The following is a 24,308-nucleotide window of genomic DNA, read 5'->3' on the forward strand; positions in this document are numbered from 1 at the left end:
ACTGCATTGCAACGGCACACATTAAGTTGTCTCTTAGCAGTACTGCTGGGCCGTGTAGCTTCTTTCTCGAGCCCGCCGGGCTGAGCGTTGCAGCTCTGGTGGTCCCGCGGGCTGAGCTTGTCTTCTCTTGTGGCAGTAAGGGGCACGGCATTCAGTTTTCGCTTGTCGCAATGTCTTTCCACTGTACAACCCGACGAAGCAAGCAACTGGTAGCTTCAGAGAACTAAGCCCTGGTGCGGAGGGTTGCTACAGCTATCTTCAAGAGAAAGCTGTGCAGTTGGAAGTTTCGTAGTCTCCATAAAAGTTTCAACTTTGTGGCGACTTACTAATTAAGCATTTCACACAAACGGAAGTCATTTACACTGCTGCCAAAATATTAAAGCTAAAAGCACTGCTTTTGCTGTAGAATATTGACACAGGTAATTTGCTAGGTGTCTTGCTAGAAGAGAGCGCGGGTGTTGTTTTAGAAGACAAGTGTAGAGCCGTGTCCATCATGCAAATGTGCCCTGAGTGGCCTGAACCCTCTAGTTCTCTATGGCCTGTGCCCCCCCCCCCCCCCCCCCCGTGTAAAACTACTGCACACGATTCGCCCACAGCCCACCCACCCTATTGTTGAGGAGCACGTTGGAACACGAGAAACGCAAAAACATCACTTCGCATGACAAAGACATTTCCATATACCTGTTGTTTGGCAAAGTCCGTCTTTGAAGAATGAGGGGAATTTAGGAGGTGCCTTGAATGGACCAAAACCAAAGTGTTCCTTTGTACGATTTGGGACTTAGCCTAGATCCGGCTAACGAGTTTTTATTCAAAATGAGCAAGGGCGTTGTTTGTGCATTTTTTACAGAGCCAAGTGTTTTTTTTCTTTTGGGCTACAACAAGAAGGTAATACACGACAAGGGAAACTTGGCGGGTTGTACTGGCGTTGGTGGGCTGTATTGTAAACAGGGGTGTGGTCCTCAGCTTTACGGGACGGCAGCATACCGATGGAATGGGTTCTGGCCGACTCCCAGGAACAACAAATATATACTGATAAACTTGGTACTTCACCCCCCCCCCCCCCCCCCCCCGAAAAAAAAGAAAAAGAAAAGATGGGGGAAACTATAATTATGGAGAACGAAAACAAAAGTAGCAAGCAAATAAAAATAATAATATTAGGCTACCATTATACAAATATTGACTGGCTACAAAGGTAACTAGTGTACGTCTATTCCCCCGATGGACTTTGAGTGACCAGAAGAGGGACTTATTTCCCGAGGCCGAAGGCATAAAATGTTGAGATACACCAAGTGAAAAGACTGGTCTTTGGCAATAGGATATTTAAGTAGAAGGCCCCTTTTCAAATCTGGTATAGACTATTCCGGTTGCCTGTAAATTGCCTCGTGTGACAAACGCCCTGACAAAACACAACAAAACAACTCAAAAAATAAACATTGTGAAATAAGGCGTCAAATAATGTTCATGATTTTTTTTATTTTAACAAACTCTGCGTTCTCAAGAACCATACAAATTTGAGAGAGAAAAAAGTTATGCTATAAATAAAATAAGAAAATGAAATTTATATATAATTAAGTCAGATGACTTTCTTTATTCTTAATGCTTCCATTAAGAGTACAACAGCATTTATAAGCTAAGTGGACCGTTGCAAACTTTAAAACTTGGGGTTCGGAATACCTCTGAAAGCCAAAATAACTCCTTAGATACACGAGGATGATGGTGAGGTTGAAAGTACAGACCTTTATCACGCTGTCACCTTCTTGGTCATGTTCCCCGTTTCCAATAACAGACATGAGTGCTAACATTAATTGCGCATGACACCAGACTATTATTTCGGCCAGTCTCAGTTTGGTTACAATGAGTTGTAATGGAGGAAAATCAAGATTTACCACACCGTGATAAAGGTCTATAATAACCAGTTTACGGTATCACAATGGTTGCTATGTAGACTTGTTCCTGAGAATGTTGTCTTGCAATCTACTACCGCTGGAGCAGATTTTGGAATGTGGGAGACGATACCAACTGTCTTTATAAACTCAAAAATTCTAAACCAAGTTTTCATGAACAAAGCTACACACAAAAACTAGACTGGACGTTATATACCGCAACCTGAATTAAAGTCACATTGCCGTATACTCTTGTTGTCGTTTATAATATTGTCAGTCCCGCCTTCAAGCGCCCCCTGTTTTATTTATTTGTTTATTTATTTATTTTTTATAGCGGAAATAGTGGGTTTTTTTTAACTGCGGTGCGGGTGGTAACTAGGGAGCATTATTTGATGCAGGAAGGTTTTGTAGAGGTCCTGGTCACCTGTTGCTGTTCCTCCTCACCACTCACCCGTTTGGTATTTTTGTAAAAAAACTATTTTGGTTCTTTGTTCCCTTATGTATCGATTCGTATGTTTATATTTATAATATGCCATTGTAGAGTCTACCATAACTAAACCTAAAACTAAACCTTCAACAGAAAAGAAAGGTATACCTACTAGTATTTGAAAGCATTGTGCAGAGTTTTAAATGGTTTATACATGGTCAGAGTTGCTCATGATTTGTGGATGAGGATTGTCCAAAATATCTTAAAGTTAATGGAAAAGATTGTAAATAGCCACTGAGTTAAAGGAGCTTTTATGAAGCTTTGAAATGAAATCTAATTAAACATTACAGTAACTAGGTAATCGAACAGAAAGGTTTCATTATTTGTGCCCAGACCAATTCAGAGTTAGTGGAAAACGTGGTGTTTCTTTTTGTGCTGTACATGTACTTTAGGCACCCATTTCAACCACTTGAAAACTTGACTAATTCCTCGTTTGACCGTTTCCTTGTTTTCTGCCGGTATGTCCCCACGACCTCTTCTTCCTTGCGTCATCATCGGTGTGGTGGTTGCGCCCTCAATCGTTGCAGTTTTCTCAGTTGTCAGCTTTGGTGTTGTTTCAGACGCAAGCGTCGTCTGCTCTGTTGTGGTGGCCTCTGGTTGGCTGCCTTCTCCTTCTTCCTTCTCACCCTTTGGCCAGAAGTCGATGTCTTTGGGCCAGTCGCCATGCTTCAGGAGCGTGATCGCTTGTAGGATGAGTTTGAGTTTGAGTTGTTGCTTGGATTTCGTGAAGAAAACAATGTCTTTGTATTCGCCGTTGTAAACCTAAGAGAACAATACAGTCAACAGTTTTTACCAATGTGCATCAATTTGAGTTGTTCAACTAAAAAACAAAGCACTCGGGTCACAGTTCCATAGAGTTTCTTAACAATATTCTGTACATAAAAACTTAGCAGGGTCGGGTACCAGTCGTGGATTGTACCCCTGTCAACCATAGAGGTTATTTTGACTGGTAACCTAAAATATTGTGAGCAAATTTTGGTATGGTTACTTGCTGTTTGGTATTAAGGCAATTTTATATGAGGAAGTTATAACCCTATACGATGAGTGTGGCAAACGGAAATTTCCCTATACGATGAGTGTGGCAAACGGAAATTTCCGCCCTTGAATTTTTCATAAAAGAGTGTCGTGGCCGAGCGCGAGCGAGCACCGAACTCGAACTCTGGGGTTTCTGTTCAGCATAGTGTGGGTTCGAGTCCCGGTCGTGACAATTGTGTCCCCGAGCAAGACACTCGACTATATAAACCTTTCTCTCCACCCAGGGGTGAAATGGGTATCTGTGAGGGCAAAGATGGTTCTTGTGATTGATTTAGTTAGCCGAATAGGGCAGATTTGTAGCACATGCTGTATACTCCCAGGGAGCTGAGATGGTTTAAAGACACTGCAGTCGATTTCACGAAACGCTAGGATCAATACTATCTCGAGTTAGGACGAGTAACCCGTCCTAACTTTGGTTGGGTTCAATGCGTCTTACGTATTATGATACGGAACTGAACCTGTCCTAAGTTCTAAGGTTAATCCTAAGTTAGGAAGAATTTGGTGAAGTCGACGGCCTGGACATCTTCGGTATTGTCATAGATCAGTTTTCTCACTCGGTGTATCTCACCATATGTGCAAAATAACAAACCTGTACAAATTTGAACTCAATTGGTCGCCGAGCGTTGCGAGATAATTATGGAAGAAAACCACCCTTGTCACACAAAGTTGTGTGCTTTCAGATGCTTGAATCCGATACCTCAAATTCATCAAATTCAGATGTCTCGAAATCAAATTCATTCTCTTTTAAGAGAGGAATATACTTTCTCGAAAACGATGTTACCTCAGAGGGAGCCGTTTCTCACAATGTTTTATACTATAAACATCTGTCCATTGATCGCTAACAAGTAAGTTTTTATGCTAACAATCTTTTTGAGCAGTTACCAATAATACCCAGTGCCTTTAAAGACACGGACACTAGTGGTATTGTCAAAGACTAGTCTTCACAGTTGGTGTATCTCATCATATACATAAAATAACAAACCTGTGAAAATTTGAGCTCAATCAGTCGTCGAAGTTGCGAGATATTAATGAAGAAAAAACACCCTTGTCGCACAGTTTACTTTTAGATGGTTGATTTCGAGACCTCAAATTCTCGAGGTCTCGAAATCAAATTCGTGGAAAATTACTTCTTTCTCGAAAACTACGTCACTTCAGAGGGAGCTGTTTCCCACAATGTTTTATACCATCAACCTCTCCCCATTACTCGTAATCAAGAAAGGTTTTATGGTAATAATTTTTTTTAGTAATTACCAATAGTATCCAGTGCCTTTAAGGAATGATAAGCGCGCCGAACTCATTATTCAAGAAACCCAATCTTTTGGATGAGTCCACCATCCTCTTTTAAACACGGCAAATTATACTCGTCTTACCTCTAGAACATCGATTGCCTTCAGCAGTAGGGCGAGCTTGAGATCCCCTGTACTAATAACGATATCCAAGGTAGTTTTGTGCTCCTGATAATAAGCAAAGAAATAAAGAAAGTCAATCAAAACGAACTCTTTCAACGGTGTAGTCAAGTGCATACCTACAACCATGAGTGGCATCGACTAATGTACAATTCGCCACACATTATGTTCTCCCTTCTCTAATTCAATGAATAGATTTGACTTTCGTGGCCCAGTATTTGTGTTTATCAAAGCAAGGGCTGGAAGGAAACGGTCTACATCTTTATCAAAAGAGAACAAGTTTTCATGTTTAGCAAAAGAGGGTTTTGTTGCCTGAAAAAGCGCCCTTTGCAGATTAACCTCCTTCATGGGCCTACGATCAAACCCTGGGCCTACGATCAAACCCTGGGCCCAATTTCATAGAGCTGCTAAAATTTGCTTAAGCAACAAATTCATTGCTTAGTAAAATCAGATTACCGGCCAAGACTCCACTCAATTGTAATGCTAAGTAAACAACAGCTTAATACTAGTCATAAGCAATGAATATGGCAGGAAATTTTGGCCAGTAACATGTGTGAAATAAGCGTGCTTAAGCAAATATTTTGCTTAAGCAGCTCTATGAAATTTGCCCTTTATCAATGCGAGTTAGAGTGTGTGGTATAGCAAATCTGCGGTTATTTCTTTACATTCTGCGAATTCTGCGTGGCTGATGCAGAGAAATACCCCCAGTCTCAGACTTGAATTCAAGTCTAGTGTGGTAAGAGAGTTTGTCCTCGGAGATTCAGGTCCCTCCCAACGGCAAACTGATAGCGCCCTCTTTTGAATCTCCGTTGGACAGATTTCAAGACACCGGACCTATAAATTCAGACCACCCTAAAGTTATAAGACAGTGGACACTATTGGTAAGTGTCAAAGACCAGTCTTTTCACTTGGTGTATCTCAACATAGGCCTATGCATAAAATAATAAACCTGTGAAAATTTCAGCTCGATTGGTCACCTTGCGAGATAACTATGAAGAAAAAAAGCCCTCGTCACACGAAGTTGTGTGCTTTCAGATGCTTGATTTCGAGACATCAAGTTCAAAACTTGAGGTCTCGAAATCAAATTCGTGGAAAAATTCTTCTTTCTCGAAAACTATGTTACTTCAGAGGGAGCCGTTTCTCACAATGTTTTATACCATCAACCTCTTCCTAATACTCGTTACCAAGTGAGGTTTTATGCTAATAATTTTTTTGAGTAATAACCAATAGTGTCCAGTGCCTTTAAGTTAAACTTACTTTTATAATCCAGAGGGCTTTCAGTATTAGTGTGAGTTTCAGTTCACCAATTGGGTGTCCAGCAAACTTTGAGTCGAGTGGTCTATTCTGTTGTGCAAAATAACAAATCCAAATATTAGTGCAAAATAAACAAATCCAATTATGAGCATGGAAGAATCACGTTACCAGTATGGAAACAATATAAAAAAAGGCCCGTTTACACAGGCCTCGATAACGAGAACAAAAACGAGCCAAAACGACAACGAGAACGATAAATAGGGCTCGCCCTCGTAGTGGGCGTATTCTGCGTGGAGCATTCCAGCAACCAATCGAGTGTGTGTGTGTTTTTATTGTGCTCGTTTTCGTCCTCGTTATCGGGGCCTGTGTGACCGGGCCTTTAGAGGGAAGACCTAATAAGTATCGGACCGAGAGTTTCGACCAGCGGCAGGGAGACCCTCAACCGGACATTGACTCATTTGTTTATATGATTCTTATTCTTTTTTATCAAACGTTCGAAACAGTTATTTGTATACATAAAAAAAATCATGATTGTGATTGAAAGTATACGCATGTTTTATTCGAAATGCATTTTTTTAAAGAATTGATCACGACAAGTTGTAGCTGACCTTCAACAAAATGAGCGCCTTCAAGATGAGCTGGAGTTTGAGTTCGTCGGGCATGCTGTCATAGGGTGGCAACCAAACTGGTACAAACGGCGAATCACTTTCATGGGACTATATTGACAAGACAAAAACAGCAACAAAATTAATAGTTCAATAATTAACCTATCATTGGAGGTAGCTAAGCGAAAGAAAAAAATTGTCCTCCAAATGATATTATAATGAGTTCTCTACATCAGAGTGTCCTGTATGCAATAACGTTCATTACATAGCCTGGTTTACGATTTCAAATGGGCCCAGACTGTCAACCTCAGTTTGGTTTACATGGAGACTTTCGAGCGCTAGGTGGCAGCAAACTTACCAGGTAATTTTCCTGGTAACTTTGTCCAATGAACGCTGTATAAGCATGGGTATCATAAAATGTGTGAGCCATGGTCGGGTAGAGCAGAATGCAATAGACGATGTGACCTTTGTTTACATTCAAACCGCCCTCTGTTGACAAAATACTACATACGTCATGTTTCGCCGGGCACTGAGTTGCGTAGTCAACGTAAGATTGCTTACATTTTCTAGCTGGCTGCCAAAACACAAAGGTTTTGTCCGGCGGTATGCGCGCGAATCATGTTATGGTTTTCGTGTGACGTCAGAGGTCACATCGTCTATACTTTCCAAACTTTCTACAAAGCAATAATGGTTAGGTGGCTTGCATGATACCGTTTTGAACCCAGTAACATCAGAGCGTATAATACAAGGGGTCCGGTGAACTAGACCGCTCGACCATGACACGCTATACGCTGCTGATAACGTGGGAAGAAAACACAGGGAAATTGGATTGACATAAGAGATATATATTGAACTATGGATCTCGAAATAACCTTAAGTCACGGCAAAGTAAAGAGATCTCACCTTCAAGATCACGAGTGCCTTTAAGATGAGTTCAAGTTTGAGGTCATCTCTCGTCTGGGCAGGAAACATGTCATCCACTTCAGCCTCCTCCTCTGACGTCATCTGAAGACAAAATTAATTACAAAGAGTTTAATACATAATGTGCCATGGGAACCCAATACGACCCAATGTTCATCTCCAGTTAGGCATGTGTAGTCCTTTGAATATTCCCCTCCAAAAATGAATAATAGTCCTTTGAAACGACTCTACAGGACTACCACAAGCCAATTCGACAAATTACTATCTCGAAAAAAAAAATGTACAATTTAACATAAGCAAGTTGAATAAAATGTATTATAAAATCCCTCACAAATATTCTGCCTTCTCATTGGTTTAGAGCGCGTCTCATGATATGTCTTAGTTTTACTAATCGGCGGCCGTGTTATAGTGCATCGTTTGCCGTGTGATAGTCCGACGACTATCACACGGCGTGCAGTACCCATACGTCTTTTTACCAACCTCGAACCCAATCAGTTGTGCATCTGATCAGTTGTGCATCAGATGATAAATAGTCTGTTGGGGAAGTTCATAAACCAAATATTGACTGTTCGAGTGCTATGGTTAAAACTACGACTCCTTCGGTGATCCCCGGAGCGAACCGGATCACCGAGGGAGTTCGTAGTTTTAACCAAAAGCACTCGAAGCAGTCAATATTTGTATATGTACCATGGGAACCCCACTATATCGAACCAATATTCACTGCCAATAATGAGTGTGTAGTCATTTGAAATGACTTAAACACGGGGCTACCCTCAAGTAAATTCACAAACCTAGCCTACTACCTCGAAAAAGGGAGTACAAAAAGAACACTAGCAAGTTGATAAAAGTGTAATGTACCAACCCCACTATCGACCCACTAATCCCCGCCACTCAATCACAGGGCTACTCACAAGTAAATTCATTAACCTAGCCTACTACCTCGAACAATCTAAGAACCATATTAGGAAGCAAACAAGCCAGTTTTCGCCAATCCTGAAAACAAACGAACGTGCCCAGAAGAGCATACAGAGGATAAAGAAACGGTTTTCTTTTCAGATGTTAATGAACATTTCCTACCATTTCTGATAACATCATTTCGTCATAATCGGTCTGGCCAACGGACGGTGTGGCCCCTGCCTCACTGCGTCCGTGTATGGTGTGTGCTTCTGATGACGTCACCACACACATCAGCATCATCAACGTTCCTATAAAGCCCGCCATGATGTTCGCCATGTTTGTTCAAAGTTGAATGACTCTCACAGTTTTTAAGCAAAGTAGACTGCAAAGATTTCGTTGATTGTAGTTCTTCAGTTGCGAGGTTTGTTGTTGAATGTTCACGAATGTTGAACACTGGTGAAATGTGTGTACTATATAGGATCTGGACAGGATGTAAAAGGCACTCCCCTGATTTGCCCAATGACGGGCCGGGCTGGTTTACACCGGTCTTGACTTCTTGCAGTATCATCATTACTGACAATAATAAATCCTATGTCATTTCTGACCGCCCACTGCATATACGCAACAATAAAAATACGAAATTCTGCACCTCTCCCACATTACGTCATTAGAATGTAACAAACCCCTTTTAGATCATAGTCCCTTTAAGATATAGGCCTATTTTGATAACCTTTACATTGGGTAGGAGTTTCAAGATGTACAGCTGAAAACTAGGGCATGAGTTTATATAAAACAAAATTTAAGGAACACATTACCTTGGATCAGTCAAGTTGGTCTCTGACAAGCGTTTGTAACCATTTGTTATAAAATGCACATGGTTAGAAATATGTTTTAAAAGTAGACTACAATGATACACACATAATTTGTCTCGAAATTGCATATTTTTCCTTTTACTGTGCGAACTAACAAGGTCGGCCATTTATGGGAGTCAAAAAATTGACTCCCATAAATGGCCGACCGTTTGTCGATAAGGTAAAAGGAAAACCACGCAATTTCGAGTGGTACTTGTGTGGATCATTATATTCTACTTTTAAAATATCTTCTAATCATATGCATTTTCACAGACCAACTCGTCCGATCCAAGGCAATGTGTTCCTTAAAAAGTTCCCCCAGTATAACGATTTTTTTATAGTATAGGGTAAAGCAGAAAAGGGTAGCCAGTCAAAATACTATGATTAGCCTGTAGTATATACATTGCTCGACTTGTTACCTGAAAGATATTGTTATCATGCAATATAAATGTTTTTAACCATCTCTTGTATTATACCACGACAGTTTTGGGCCCCTCAATGAAATGTACGAACAATAGTGCTAACCTGGAGGGTTATAGACCTAAATTAAACAGCTACCTGAGCGGAATGTTTTCAACAGAAATGGTATTTTTACTTGTTTAACATGCACTTGTTCACCATTTTAATGTAATTTTGATGTGTGTACACTTCTGAACTGTTCGTAATTATCGAGTAAAAAATCAGGCCCCTACCTAAAGGTTTTTTGAAAAACTAAAAACACTTCTGCCGTTGAGAGCGGGCGTCAAAGGACAATGCCGCTGACGTCATTTGTGGGAGTTTGCTTTGTTATACATCCATGCTGCAACAAAGCGGCTTTATCTACTTATGACGTTTTGAGACCTATTTATAATCATATGACTCGATTCCTTTATTCATCGAAAACATTTTAAGTGGAATTCAGCAAAGTTCACGACTTGACATTTTCGTTCAAGCTCTTTTGGTAATTGTCACAGACCAGTCTCCCCACTTGGTGTATATCAACATAACAATAACAAACCTGTGAACTCTTGAACTCGATTGGTCGTCGAAGTTGCGAGAGAATAATGGAAGAACAAACACCCTTGTCGCATATTAGAAGTTGTGTGCTTTCAGATGCTTGAATTCGAGACCTCAGCTGAGGTTTCGAATTCAATTCAAACAAATTTAGTGAGAAATTACCAGTACCTTTAAAGGGTCTATATGTAATTTTACAAAAAAAACACCACACAATGTCTACAGATTTACACTAAACTTTACAAAGTTTGAGGATAATGATAGTAGAAAGCTTCCCTGAAAATATTACTTGCTGAGGTGCTGTAGTTTTTGAGAAATGAGAAGTTTTTGGTACAATGTCATGAAAATAATTTTCGTCTCAGTGATCATGAGACGAAAATTATTTTAGCATGTAAAAACGTATTTTCATGACATTGTTTTATACTCATCTTTCTCAAAAACTACAGCACCTCAGCAACTAATATTTTAAGGTATGCTTTCGACTATCATCATCTTCAAACGGTGTAAGTTTAATGTAAAACTGTGGACATTTTGTTTTGTGTTACAAAAAGTGCCCATGCAAATCCTTTAAAGGGACCTACCCACAATCATCATTTCTGTTCAGTCACTTTTTAAATATACACCCCTGCTGTGCCTCTTCCTTTCATGTATTCGGGAGAGCCGGTTGGTTTCCTCTGATTGGAAAAACGACAACAAGCAAACTACAGGAAGTTGTTGTTCGAATGGTTTTAACGGGATGTTGGGCTTAGTAAAAAAAAATTGTGTTAAAACAAAGTTGCATCAAGAGTTTGAACTGACGCACACATAGCTTCGCTTATAAGTGCAAGAGTTAGGCTTATTCAAACAAAGTTGCATCAAGAGTTTGAACTGACGCACACTATTAGCTCGCTTTACTTTTAAGTGCAAGAGTTGGGCCTAAACATCGGCATACGTTAGGTCACACAGGTGTTAGGCCGAGATCGTGATGTCCAATAGTGGATGCGGCTGTGGCTGTGGCTAGACCACCATAGACTGCTCTTAGCAACCGTGGCTGCATGGACCTTCTATTACAAAAATGCTGACAGAACTGAACGAAAACAAAACAAAAACAAAAACAGTCTTGGCCATGACATTTTAATTGGTGATTGTAATCGAGAAAATTGAAACTGACAGGGGACACCTTTTAACCAACCCAATGTAATACATGTGAAGAACCTTGCCCAATTAACGGGTGCTACAATAGTTCCCCCGAAAGTTTTAACAATTTAAAGTAAATTCAGCATGGTTGATATTGTTATTTTACCCAGCAAATTGCTTTCATGTTCAATGTGACTTCTTATGATTTGCCTGTTTATTTATTTCTCAAAAGGACGACCAACCTGTATTAAAGGAACACGTTGCCTTGGATCGGACGAGTTGGTCAAAACAAAAGCGTTTGTAACCGTTTTTTATAAAATGCATATGGTTGGAAAGATGTTTTAAAAGTAGAATACAATGATCCACACAAGTTTGCCTCGAAATTGCGTGGTTTTCCTTCTACTGTGCGAACTAACATGGTCGGCCATTTATGGGAGTCAAAATTTTGACCCCCATAAATGGCCGACGTGTTAGTCGACAAGGTAAAAGGAAAACCACGCAATTTCGAGGCATGTTTGTGTGGATCATTGTATTCTACTTTTACAACATCTTTCTACCCATATGCATTTTATAAAAAACGGTTACAAACGCTTTTCAAAGACCAACTCGACCGATCCAAGGCAACGAGTTCCTTTAACCATAATGTCATTTGATATTCACATAAACTACACCACAAAGCAACTTGATTCTGGTTGAATACACTCACTTACAAGCGGTCGAATAAATGTGACTCATAGACAAACATTGTACCATAGAGACATATTTAGAGACATTTTAAAGGATTCGGGTAAATTTCCACAGATTAACATTAAACTTACAGGGTTTGAAGAGAATGATAGTGGAAAGCTTCCCTTCAAATATTACTACTAAGGTTGTGTAGTTTTTGAGAAATGAGTAAAACAAGTCACAAAATCATTTTCGTCACATGATACCAAAATGATTTTAGCATGTAAAATCCCCTTAACCAGTTATGATATTTATATACGAAAACCATAGCATAACTGGTTAATATGTTTTTAAATGCTAAAACTGAGACGGAAATTATTACTTTTACTCATTTCTCCAAAACTACAGCACCTCAGTAAAGCTTTCTACTATCATAATCTTCAAACTGTGTAAGTTTAATGTAAATCTGTCGACATTGTGTTTTGTGTTTTGAAAAAGTACATAAAATTATACCCTTTAACTGGCGTTTCCCTTGGTGAACACTTTTGAAACACATCAAAACAATTTAGTGTTGAAAGATCAGTCAGGATTCTGTTAATTGTGTACCCCATAACAGACCAGGGCCCAATTTTATAGAGCTGCGAAGGACAAAAATTTGCTTAGCATGAAATTTCATCCTTGATGAAAACAGGAATACCAACCAAATTTCCATTTGTTGCATATTGCTTGTTGCTGGTATTTAGCGGTTGTTTGCTTATCCTGAAAAGCACGTGGAAATTTTGATGGTAATCTTGTTTTTATCAAGGAAGAAATTTCATGCTTAGCAAATTTTTGTGATTAGCAGCTCTATGAAATTGGGCCCTGTCTGGGACCATTGTGATTTTTGAATCTGCTATCTGGTACGTAGAGAGGCAAACAATTTTAATTGTTAAAACAATTTCTTTATTGCTGACAACTGAAATTTCTTCATTGGTGTTTCAGCCAATAGTAGACCTTTTCGCAAATACCATTGCGCAAGCGCAGAGTGTTGATTGAGATGCATTGTGGGATAGATATGGATCAAATTTGGACACCAGCTAGACCACAATGCACCTAATTCCAAGCTTTACGCGCGCACCCCAGTATGTGCGACAAGGTCTATGAGCAAGTCCGAGTGTGAAATTAAGGCCGTGTCCGAAACGACGACTTCGGCTACAGCTACGGCTAGATCGCGCGCGTCTGCCTATTTTTCAACAGTGGCAGACGCGCTGATCTAGACATAGCTGTAGCCGAAGTCGTCGTTTCGGAAACGGCCTAAGTCTCTCGTCGGTTGACTACTGACCAGCAACGTCACATGCGCAGTGACGCACTCATTTGAACGACTCATTCGCTATAGTGTCACTGGTTCCATTTTGAGCTTCCACGTGTTAGAACGGAACATGCGGTTGGGACCAGTCAACCTGAAACCTAGTCTGGTTCCCAGACCCAAAAATCTCCGACTAGGCTCTGTCGAATTTAGGGTCCGGTATCACCCAAATCACGTGACCAAAAAGGAGGAATTCCTCCTCTTTCGAAGTTATCCGAAATGTTCCGAACGTGTTGTCGTCAACATTCGGACAGTATCGTTGATGTTCGGTACGGACTCGTAATGTCAGTCCTGTCGGCCGTAGATCCAGGAGTTTTTATGCCAGTTATTGCCAATGCAGGCGTTGTGCCTAAAATAAAGCGTTTGCAAAGCGATGCGACAAGTTCAAAATATATAAACCTGGGAAATCGCTCCGGGATCTGGTAAGTTTTTGTCCTTTTCTTCCATTTTTTTTTTCAAAGGTGTTTTGACTTGAGTGTTCATTAGACATTGACTGAGGATTAAGTTTCATGATTTTTAAAAGTGGTAAAAATGGGGCAAAATCTGGTGACTAGCTGTCAAAATTATACGTGTTGAACCAGATTGTCATTAATTGACGATCAAAATAATCTCGTAACCCTCCGGCCTGGCGGCCGCTGGGAGGAGGGTTATTTACGTTATCGCAACTAGTAGTACATGCAGACATGGTTTCCCTGGAGATGACCCCCGACCCTGACAAGTTGCGTCATGCTCTATTTTTAACCGTGGGTGATACCTGACCTAAGATTTTTAACAAGAGACGTCAAGGAATCTTTGGTCAGGGGACCAGACTACTTGAAACCAGCCTGGGTTCGAGTGCAAAATGGTCAACCGTTAGCATGATGACCTTTAGTTAACCATTGTGCACAAAACACCCGAATTTGCTCAATGTATAGCGGCTATCAGGACGACTAATAAAGCCACGTTCACAGACTTAGAATCAAGTCTAATGGTCTAACGTATACCTTGTTATTTCTTATATGTCGACTAAAGAGCCCTGTGGTGACCATCAGTCCGTGAACTTTATGCACCAATCATAATAATATGATGGACAGGGACGTTCGCGGCTAGACAAATATCACATGTTTACAAAAGCGCCACATCGTTTATTGTTGTAGATGATCTCCTTCGTGGGAACTCGGCAAAACAATGAGTCACAGAAACACCTAGCCTTTAGTCAAGGCGCACGCGGCACACCGGATGGCACCCACAACCCCAAACATGTAACGCACGAAAAAAAAAATCACCGCGAGCGGCAAAGCCGCGAAGCGCCTTTACCAACTCGTTTTGGGGCCTTATGTTTTTCTTTACATTTGCCAACGATTTTGGTGGGAAAAAATGTAATGCATAATGCATTAGCGTGGTGAGTTGCTGGGTAAGAAGCCACAATTACTTGCATGACGTCAAGAGAACGTTCGATGCAAATTCGTTACATTTTCTCCCACCAAAATCGTTGGCAAATGTAAAGAAAAACATAAGGCCCCCAAAACGAGTTGGTAAAGGTGCTTCGCGGCTTCACCGCTCGCGGTGATAGTATTTTTCGTGCGTTACATTTTTTGGGCTGTGCGTGCTATCCGTTGTGCCGCGTGCGCCTTGACCAAAGGCTAAGAAACACCCAGCTGGTAACAACCATATGAAACATCTCCAGTAGAACTCACTAACCGTTTCACAGCCGCTTCTTTTAAACAAACTGCCATACATACGGGTTTATTAGAAACCGCTTCTTAGGCTTTTCTTACATTTTCATGTGGAGTGGGTGAGAGCTGTCGAAACTAATGAATGTTATTTTATTTTAAACGACAGATTTGTATAGATCATCCGGTACAGCCTGCTGAACACCGATCACGTTGTTAGCATGGTTGATACTGCATGTGATAGGATGTGTTCTCTATACAATACTGATGGGATCAACATTGATTTTATGTGGTGCAAATTTAACATCTATTATATTATTAATCTATCTAAAAATCACCATTTTTAGACTTGTGAAGTAATAATTGCATTTCCACATCCGTTACCGCTTCTTGGAATTATTCAAAGGGGGCCAATTCTGGAAACCACCCAAATGTTATATTAATACATCAACTTGACTTCAGGCGTCGGGGAAATATCAAGCCTGATTCTATGACACAAAGGATGGATCAACATGGAGGTGTCACCATGGAGGTGTCTGGCCAAGTGCATTTTTGTTTGGAGGGACTCTTCCTAAAAAAACCTTGAAATCCTGTTTAGAGCCTTACAAAGAAATTATCCAAGTCACTTAATTCATAACGAATGTTGCACAACCCATAGGCCTACGCCGTGCATGCCGTCACTGTCCTTTGTTATTCAAACAAAATCTTACTGTAGGCCTATGTGCAGATCAAATCAAGTCAATACATTTGATGAAAATTCTTATAAAAACAAGTTGCATGAAGTTTTGGTTTATATAAAGTAGCTCAACCTAAACTTGTAGTTAGAACTGAAACTCAGCTGTAGAGAGCCACAAACTGACAACGCTCGTAATCTGCACAACTGATCTGAAAGTCCGATCAAGATGTTCAACCTTTTCGCTGCCGGGATGCTCTTTGTCTGTCTCGCAGGGATCTGTCCCCAAATTTCCTTTTGTTGTAAGTAAATACTCTTTTTGTAAATTTGCATAGTACTGTAGTCACAAAAGGTACACCGAGAATTCGTTGTTTGATAAACTATACTTATTATGCTGAGGCAGCTCTTTGAAATATTGTACAGTTGGTGAGTTTTTTCTTTTTACGGAAGTCCACTTTACGACTACTGTGGGGAAAAAAAACACTAAACGACCTGAAAAGTTTTGATAAAAACACTCTTTGCAATGACATGAACTTTTGTTTTATATTGAAATTGGACATTGACAAGTTGTGTTTGTTCAGCGAATATCGATATTGCTTTTTCGATATTGCATATCGGACATTCTCATCAAGCATTGCTTTAGTTGCAATAAGAACCTTTTTTCGCAACAGGCCCGTCGCAGTCGAACCCACCACCACCACCACCACCACCGTGCGGGGGCTGGGATGACTGGGGTGAGTGGACCGAGTGTAACGCGCCATGCGGCGCCGGGCAGAGGCACCGAACCCGGGTCTGCCCCTGCGAGACGGCCACGGAGTGCCCGGGAGAAGACACCGAGTACCAGATGTGTAAATTCATGACGTGTTTTCCCGAAGCAGGTAAGGAGAATGAATGGGTGAAACCAATGTTATTTGATGCAAAAATTAATGATATTGCCTTTGTTTCGAGTAAAACATTTAGGGTACCGACACGTTGAATTAAAACAAAGATTTAACGTTTGCAATTTAGCGTTCTTCATAATCACCAACAATGTTTTAACCTTTAAAAAGGTTTTGTTTACCTGGACACCAACCGTCTGTGTGTAGGAGGTGCACATTTATTGATAAAATAGTAAAATAAATAGTTTCCCATAATTGTCTCTTTTAAAACCAGCCGAGGAAAGGAGCCCCTAGACAGAATTTTCTTTTTATTTTATTTTGTTGGGGTAGCTTTTAGAACAATCAGTAACGGTGCTTGACAAACTGAAAGTGACGTAGTTTGAAATCCGTTTATGGCGATGTCATTTTAACAATCATCCATGTTTTAAAAGTTAACACTTTTAACAAGGCATTTCTGTCGCCTATGGGTCCGATGGTAGGATGGTGGCCTAGTACAGGTCTGGAGAGCTGCGAACAATGACACTATTTTGTGTCATTTTGATTTATGCTGTATATTATATAGACGGCGGTTGCGGAACACGTCAACCAGAGGGAACCTCCCAGCGTATCGTGGGTGGTGAAAACGCTGCACGAGGTGCCTGGCCGTGGTACGCCCAACTTTATTTCCGTGGTTCTTTCGTCTGTGGTGGTACCTTGGTTGACAACAAGTACATTGTTACCGCGGCCCACTGCGTCGATGGTTCGGGGTAAGCTATCACTAAATAAACTAATAACAATCAATGTAATAACTTAAGAAGGTCAGAGATTATGAGAACATCTAGGATTTTGGTGACAAACGTAGACAATTTAAGAATTAATTTAACCTTCTTTCTCAGTGGCAACGTTGCAGCTTACTGGAAGGTCATTCTGGGCAAGAACAGAGAAAATGACGGCGAGGACAACAATGAGCATGTTAGTTACGTGACACGGGTCATCATTCATGAAAGTTACAACCGCAACAACAATGACAATGACATCGCCGTCATGGTGCTTGCTAGTCCACTACCAGAGGAAAGTCGGTTCATCAACTCGGTTTGTCTGGACGCGGGTGTCAGTGCCGGCTTCGACAGCACATCTGTCTGTTACATCGCTGGGTTTGGCCGCACACAGGGTAAGGGTGTAACAGCATGAAAACTTACTTGTAACGATCAATGGAGAGCTGTTGGTAATTGAGAGAAACGACTCCCTCTGAAGTAACGTAGTTGTCGAGAAAGAAGTAATTTTCGATTTCGAGACCTTATAATTTGATTTTGAGGTCTCGAAATCACACATAACTTCGTGTGACAAGGGTGTTTTTTCTTAAATTCCATTATAATCTCGCAATTTCGACGACCAAAATTTCCACAGGTTTGTTATTGTATGCATATGGGAATCCTCTCTGTGACCATTACCAAATGTGTACAGTGTCCTTAACTCCATCCCATCAATTTTTTTTTTTTTAGCGAGAACAAGGAAGAACAGTTAGTTTGTTGCAGAGTTTTTTTTGTACCAGTGGGTTTTACGAAAACATATTCCAACGTAATAAAGTTCCTGCAATTTATTTAAAAGTATTCACCTCGTCTTAAAATTTGCCATTCGAACATTGATTTGTTTTGATCTAAAGATAAATGTAAGCCAACTATATAGTGTTTTTCTGGTTTTAATTGTTGAGCATTGTCCGCGGTATCCGCTGTGTAGAATTATTGACTTTCCTGTTTCTATTTATAGAGGGCGGTACAACTGCTGATGTTCTTCAAGAAGCAATGGTTCCCTTTTACAACACCAGAGATTGCAGAAATGCTTACCCTGGACGTATTACGGACAACATGATCTGTGCAGGATACATGAAAGGAGGAATTGATTCCTGCCAGGTAGGCGAAACAAATCAATCCATGTACACCCCTTATGTGAAATTGGGAATTTTACCGAAAGTAGATGAAACATGTGCATAGCCATGGAGGTAGAAACAATGGTGTCACAAGTGGTCATGTCTACTATTGATAACCGAGGACCGGTGACAGTCCTCGGTAGATTTTTGTGTACAAAACCAATGGGGCGTCTGAACATAAACTATGTCCTAACAATGAGAGAAGAAAGAGAAGTCCTCGGATAAACATATGATTGTGTGCGCGTGTTCGTTCCTGTATAATTATTAACATGGGTTAAATAGAACTTTTCCGTGTTGGTGGTGGTGGGTGGTGGGGGGGGGGGGGGGGGGGGGTGGGGGTGGTGGGGGGGGGGGTGGTGGGGGCGGTATATACAAATCATTAGAGTTACATAATCTTCCTCCACCGGTGTCTGACCCTGTCCCAGCATGGTTCTTGTGATTTATGTTATTTACTATCACACCCGGTGCACAGTTTCTGCCTTGTGATTGGTTGAGAGCACCGTACAATGTTTTTTATTTTGCATTTCTACCATAAAGCCGCACCGACGTGCTGAACTAAAGGCCTACACATAACAATCAATGCACTAAACATTTTTATAATCAATGTAATAAACCTATTGCAACAGTGTACAAAATCCGTAGCAACGGAAGTTGTTTACTAGTGTTAATGTACTAAATGTTAATGTTGTAATGTAATGTTAAATTTGCATCGGGGATAAAGAATATTCATTTTGGTTTTTACCCATATATACACCGATGTGTGTTAGCACTGTACTACCCGAGTTCCGTGAAAAATCACAGGCATAATATTTGGGGGGGATTCGAACCCACGACCTTTACAGTTCTAGAGCATTGTCTTCTTACTACCAACTAGACCACCGAGATTGCCCAGTAGCTAGAGGCAGTTCGAATCCCATGTTTTAGCAGCGGGTACTGCAAACGATTTAATATAGTTATATTAACTTGTTTTAAACAATGTTGATTGTTTTCCCCTCCTCTTTGACAGGGTGACTCCGGCGGTCCATTGGTGTGCAGTAGACGGGATGAGTCAGCGAACGTTGAGCGGTGGTATCTGGCGGGGATCACAAGCTGGGGCTACGGGTGTGCCAGACCGAACAACCCCGGTGTTTACACCAAAGTGGCTCGTTACGGAGACTGGCTCAAAAACGTCTTTGCATCACACAGTGGGAAATAGTTTAATCCCTAAACAATCATAAAAGTCATATTGACAAATCGGTCAAAGCAGCTGTGATGATAATATCACTGGATTTTTCGATTGTTTGATTGGTAGGAACTTCGCTGCCAACTGAATTAACAAATAAATGTATTATTAGACTTGTGGACAAGCCCTCTATCGCAAAGTTAGCGGAACGGTTCTCTCATTAATCTCGCGAGAGGGCTGCTCCCAGCATGAGGGCTGCCCTCACTTTTAAAGGGACGGTATTCGTTTGTTAATCACCCTTAAATCCATTATACACTTTCGGAACAGAAACAAATAAAAGTTCACAGATTTACAACTAACTTACAGGGTTTACAGAAGATAATGGTGAAAGACTTCTCTTGAAATACTATTCCATGAAATGCTTTACTTTTTGAGAAAACATTAAAACAATAATCAATTCTCGTTAGCGAGAATTACGGATTTATAGTAAACACATGTCATGACACTGCGAAACGTGCGGAAACAAGGTTGGGTTTTCCCGTTATTTTCTCCCGACTCCGATGACCGATTGAGCCTAAATTTTCTTCACAGGTTTGTTATTAATTTTATATATAAGTTGTGATACACGAAGTGTGGGCCTTGGACAATACTGCTTACCGAAAGTGTATAACGGCTTTAAAATGAATGGAAATTAGTACATTGTTTTTAGAAGCCTGCAAAATACAAAGCATTTGTAGAATCATTTCACTTCACTTCAAAGTAATGCCGTTATGTAATCAGACAACAGATGTTAAGCCCTAGAATTTGAATCTGAGATAACGCTTCTGGTGTATCTCTTGGAATTTTTCCTGTTTGGACATAAACATTTATTCGCTCCGGGATTTTCGGAGATATCTCACGACCACCCTTTGAACTGAACTTTTCAGATGTCAGTTTTATTGTGTACATCTACAATTGTATGTATACCTTTGTTTCGTACCAGGCATCCCAGCCTAAAGGGGTAAATGGGTACCTGTGAGGGCAGAGATGGTTCTTGTGATTGGTTTAGCCGAGTAGCGCATATATTGCGCACATAACAGGCTGTATACTCCCCAGGGAGCTGAGTTGGTTTAAGGAATGATTTAAGGCCCTGTGCCCAGGGGTAATAATGTCTGAAGCGCTTTGAGACACGTGTAAAAAGCGCTATATAAAACGTGTTATTAATATTATTATTACAAGCTTTTGCCTTTAATGGGTCATGCCTCCATACAGCTTCAGTTTTGTAAATCATATTGTGATATTTGTATGTTTGTATGGAAATAAAATGGTTGATTGATTGATTGATTTGTTATTAACACAATCGAACAGTTCCCAAACCAAACGTATGCAAAGTCTAGCGACCAAGACGACAGTGATTGATAGTGGATAGTCTAAATATGCTCAGTTGTAAATCGCTAAAGCGTGCCCTCTTAATATGATTTTACCAACTTGACTAGCTCGCTTAAATCATGGGGCGCGCTTTCCACTATCAAACACTGTCGTCTTAGGCCAAGACTGGCATGCTCAGTCTGTGCGTGCGGTTAGCGTGGCGGCTAATGGGGTGGTAATATTTTCAAAAACTGTAACTACATAAATTTTTAGACTGAGAGAATGTTTAAAATGAGCTTTGTACTGTGTTAACTGCTTCAGATTAAGTTAGTAGTTTTGTCAAAAACGCATAGGGCCTATTCTTTGCATCGACACTTTTATTTATCTGTTTTACTAGATGTATCCATTGCCTTTAAAACATAAATAAATAATACCTGAATAAATAATACCTATATGGCGAAACAGATTCCAGTCACAAAATGCAGTCATTTCTTTCATTGTGCCTTTTGGTCTCAAACGTTTTCAATCACTGTGAGAGTTTTATAACATGGATGGTGATTGACTCAATTTCGTCATAAAGGATGACTCCACATTCAAACTGAATGGTTATTCGTTCGTGTACGCCTACAATTTGAATAATTTATAGATTTTTTCAAAACTGCCCAATCAGATGCTTCTGCATACACGAATCGGCTGAAGACCAGGGCCCAATTTCATAGAGCTGTTCAGCAAAAACATTTGCATGAAATGTCTTCCTTGATGATAAAAACACAATTTTCATTTGTTGCGTGTTGCGTATTGCTTGTTCTGGTATTCAGCTGTTGTTTGCTGTTCCTGAAAATCACATGGGAATTTGGTTATATCCTGTTTATATCAAAAAAGAAGTGTCATGCTAAGCAAAATTGTCGTGCCTATGAAATTGGGCCCTGGGAGCTGCTTTAGCGTCCGATGTTGTGCTTACTGTGTGATTTGCATTTCATAGCGCTGCTAACCGTTAGCACACAAGGCATGGTAACTTTCAAATGCTTACTGCCCAAAAATACATGACGTCACAGTACATCTCCGTGGTGAACGCGCAATATGGCCGCCTTATGTTTCTTGCTAACCTTTCACCTTGGCAATTTGTTCTGCTGCAAGCACGAAAATTTGCTTACCGCGTCAAGCAGAACTGTGACAATGGGCCCAGTGCGTTGGTCGTTGAACCATTGGTATTGTCACTAATAATTTCAAGTGCATTGTATGCTGTCTGGTTCATTCAATACATTTGGTATTCATTCAAGATATCCGGTTGTTTTCCCATTGTTGATGGCTTCATTGTGTGTCATGGTTGCGACAACACATTTTTTACCCCTAGGAACCAAAAAACACGCTTTGTTATCCCATGAGTTTGTATAAGGGTCAAAACGTGAGGTAATACACATAACTTTGCATTTACGTGTATACTATAGACCTGTTTTTAGTTTTGGTTGGGAAGCAGTTTGAAACAGCTCATTCTATTTCCCTTCTGAAATGCAGTTAGAAGTGATTTAGTTTGCCTGTTATACGTCGAAATTTTTTAATCAAAATTATGAATAATTATTATGCATACATTGATGTTCATAAAGGCCATCTAAGTTTTAGTTTCTCGGTACCGGCTTAGAATGAAGTCCCAGCTCTGAAGATTTATAAATAGTGCAAGTTTGCTCTCGATTCTCCCCAAAGTGCACACAAAACATCTTTAATAAACAAAAAATTAAATAATATTTTTTGTTTTAAAGTAAGAAATGTGAGGCCCCAGTTTCTATGTCGGACTACAGTATGGTGCTTTCCCGAGTTGTGTAAAAGAAAAAAAATCACTCTTTCTGTAAAAATGAATTGATTTAACTCAATGCCACGGCTATGGTGGTTACAAGTCCTTTCGTTTGAGGCCGAGGGAGGAGTTGGTTTTAAATTTTGTATGTTAGTGTTTGTGGTTTTTAATAGCATGTTTAATTCATTATTGTTTTAGCTCCTGCTTCATTGTTTTAAAAGATGTTTTTTATACCAGTTTCATTCTCGCTTTAGATGGTTTTAAATCCACTTGTGTTTTTTGAAGCTTGTAAAAACAAAACAAAAAAAACCAGCCAGACGGACAAAGAAAAACAAAAAACAGACAGACATGCAAACAAAAGGACAGACAAACATAAGACAATCATGACAACTCTACTCTGACACAAGAGTAGATCAGAGGAAATATCACGAGTTCATTAGCGACAAGGAAGGTGGCAAAACAGTTTAAAGGCAGTGGATACTATTGGCAATTATACAAAATAATTATTAGCATAAAACCTTACTTGGTAACGAGTAACGGGGAGAGGTTGATAGTATAAACATTGTGAGAAACAGCTCCCTCTGAAGTGACGTAGTTTTCGAGAAAGAAGTAATTTTCTCCGAATTTGATTTCGAGACCTCTCAGAATTAGATTTTGAGGTCTCGAAATCAAGCATCTAAAAGCACACAACTTCGCAGGACAATGTTTTTTCCCGTCATTATTAATACCTCGCAACTTCAAATTTCCACAGGTTTGTTCTTTAATGCATTGTGGAGATACACCTATAGTGAGAAGACTGGTATTTGACATTGACCAAAGGTGTCCAGTGTCTTAAAAAAAGAAGCGATATAAAAATAAATATAAAACAAGCATTGATGAGATGGATGTGGTTAGATGTGGTTAAAAATTGTGTCTAAATAAAGTTAGATGACTTGTGGTTCTTTGTGTTATTTGCTATTTGAGTTTGACAAATCCCTTGCACGGGCCACTTGTCCTTATACACACAATGCTTTATAATGATTATATGATTTCTTAAACATCTTTCTGGTAATAAAACCAAGAAACCCTAAAGAAGCATTAAGCATTGTAACCTGCATTTGAAGATGCACGCAAGAAGCTCACGGTCAAATTATATAACCGGCCGTCGATTTCACAAAGAGTTAGGACTCGTCTTATCTCGAGTTAGGACGAGTAACTCTTCCTAACTTAGGACTAATCTTAAGGTCTGCATGCCACAGTGCAGGGTTGGGACTCGTCCTTAGTCTTAAGATTAGTCTTAAGTCGTCTCTAGCCTGCATACTAGTTACTACAACATCAACTGACTTTAGCTGCGATTCTACGTCAGCTTGACCCATTTCTGTGTCACTTTGATACAAATTTCCGGGTCACACTGGCCTTAAAATTGGTCAGGCACACCTGGTATATATGTACTCGGAACCGGG

The 24,308-nt window shown here is 40.1% G+C and overlaps 2 protein-coding genes across 2 annotated transcripts; one reads left to right on the forward strand and one right to left on the reverse strand.

The window, feature by feature from the left end:
* Positions 1 to 1,493: 1,493 nt before the first annotated feature.
* On the reverse strand, positions 1,494 to 8,917 carry LOC139954322 (uncharacterized). Its single transcript, XM_071954076.1, has 6 exons — positions 8,669 to 8,917; positions 7,574 to 7,675; positions 6,674 to 6,781; positions 6,069 to 6,155; positions 4,776 to 4,859; positions 1,494 to 3,132 (listed from the first exon to the last, which is right to left on the reverse strand). The coding sequence occupies exons 1-6, from the start codon at positions 8,822 to 8,824 to the stop codon at positions 2,716 to 2,718; spliced, it is 954 nt and encodes a 317-aa protein (XP_071810177.1). The 5' UTR covers positions 8,825 to 8,917; the 3' UTR covers positions 1,494 to 2,715.
* Positions 8,918 to 15,848: 6,931 nt separating this feature from the next.
* Positions 15,849 to 21,530, forward strand: LOC139954590 (trypsin-like). Its single transcript, XM_071954470.1, has 6 exons — positions 15,849 to 16,086; positions 16,456 to 16,662; positions 17,225 to 17,408; positions 17,538 to 17,812; positions 18,409 to 18,551; positions 19,575 to 21,530. Exons 1-6 carry the CDS (start codon positions 16,014 to 16,016, stop codon positions 19,761 to 19,763), a joined length of 1,071 nt encoding a protein of 356 aa, XP_071810571.1. The 5' UTR covers positions 15,849 to 16,013; the 3' UTR covers positions 19,764 to 21,530.
* The last annotated feature ends 2,778 nt before the right edge of the window (positions 21,531 to 24,308 follow it).

Source organism: Asterias amurensis, chromosome 2, assembly GCF_032118995.1.
Source record: "Asterias amurensis chromosome 2, ASM3211899v1".
NCBI lineage: Eukaryota > Metazoa > Echinodermata > Asteroidea > Forcipulatida > Asteriidae > Asterias > Asterias amurensis.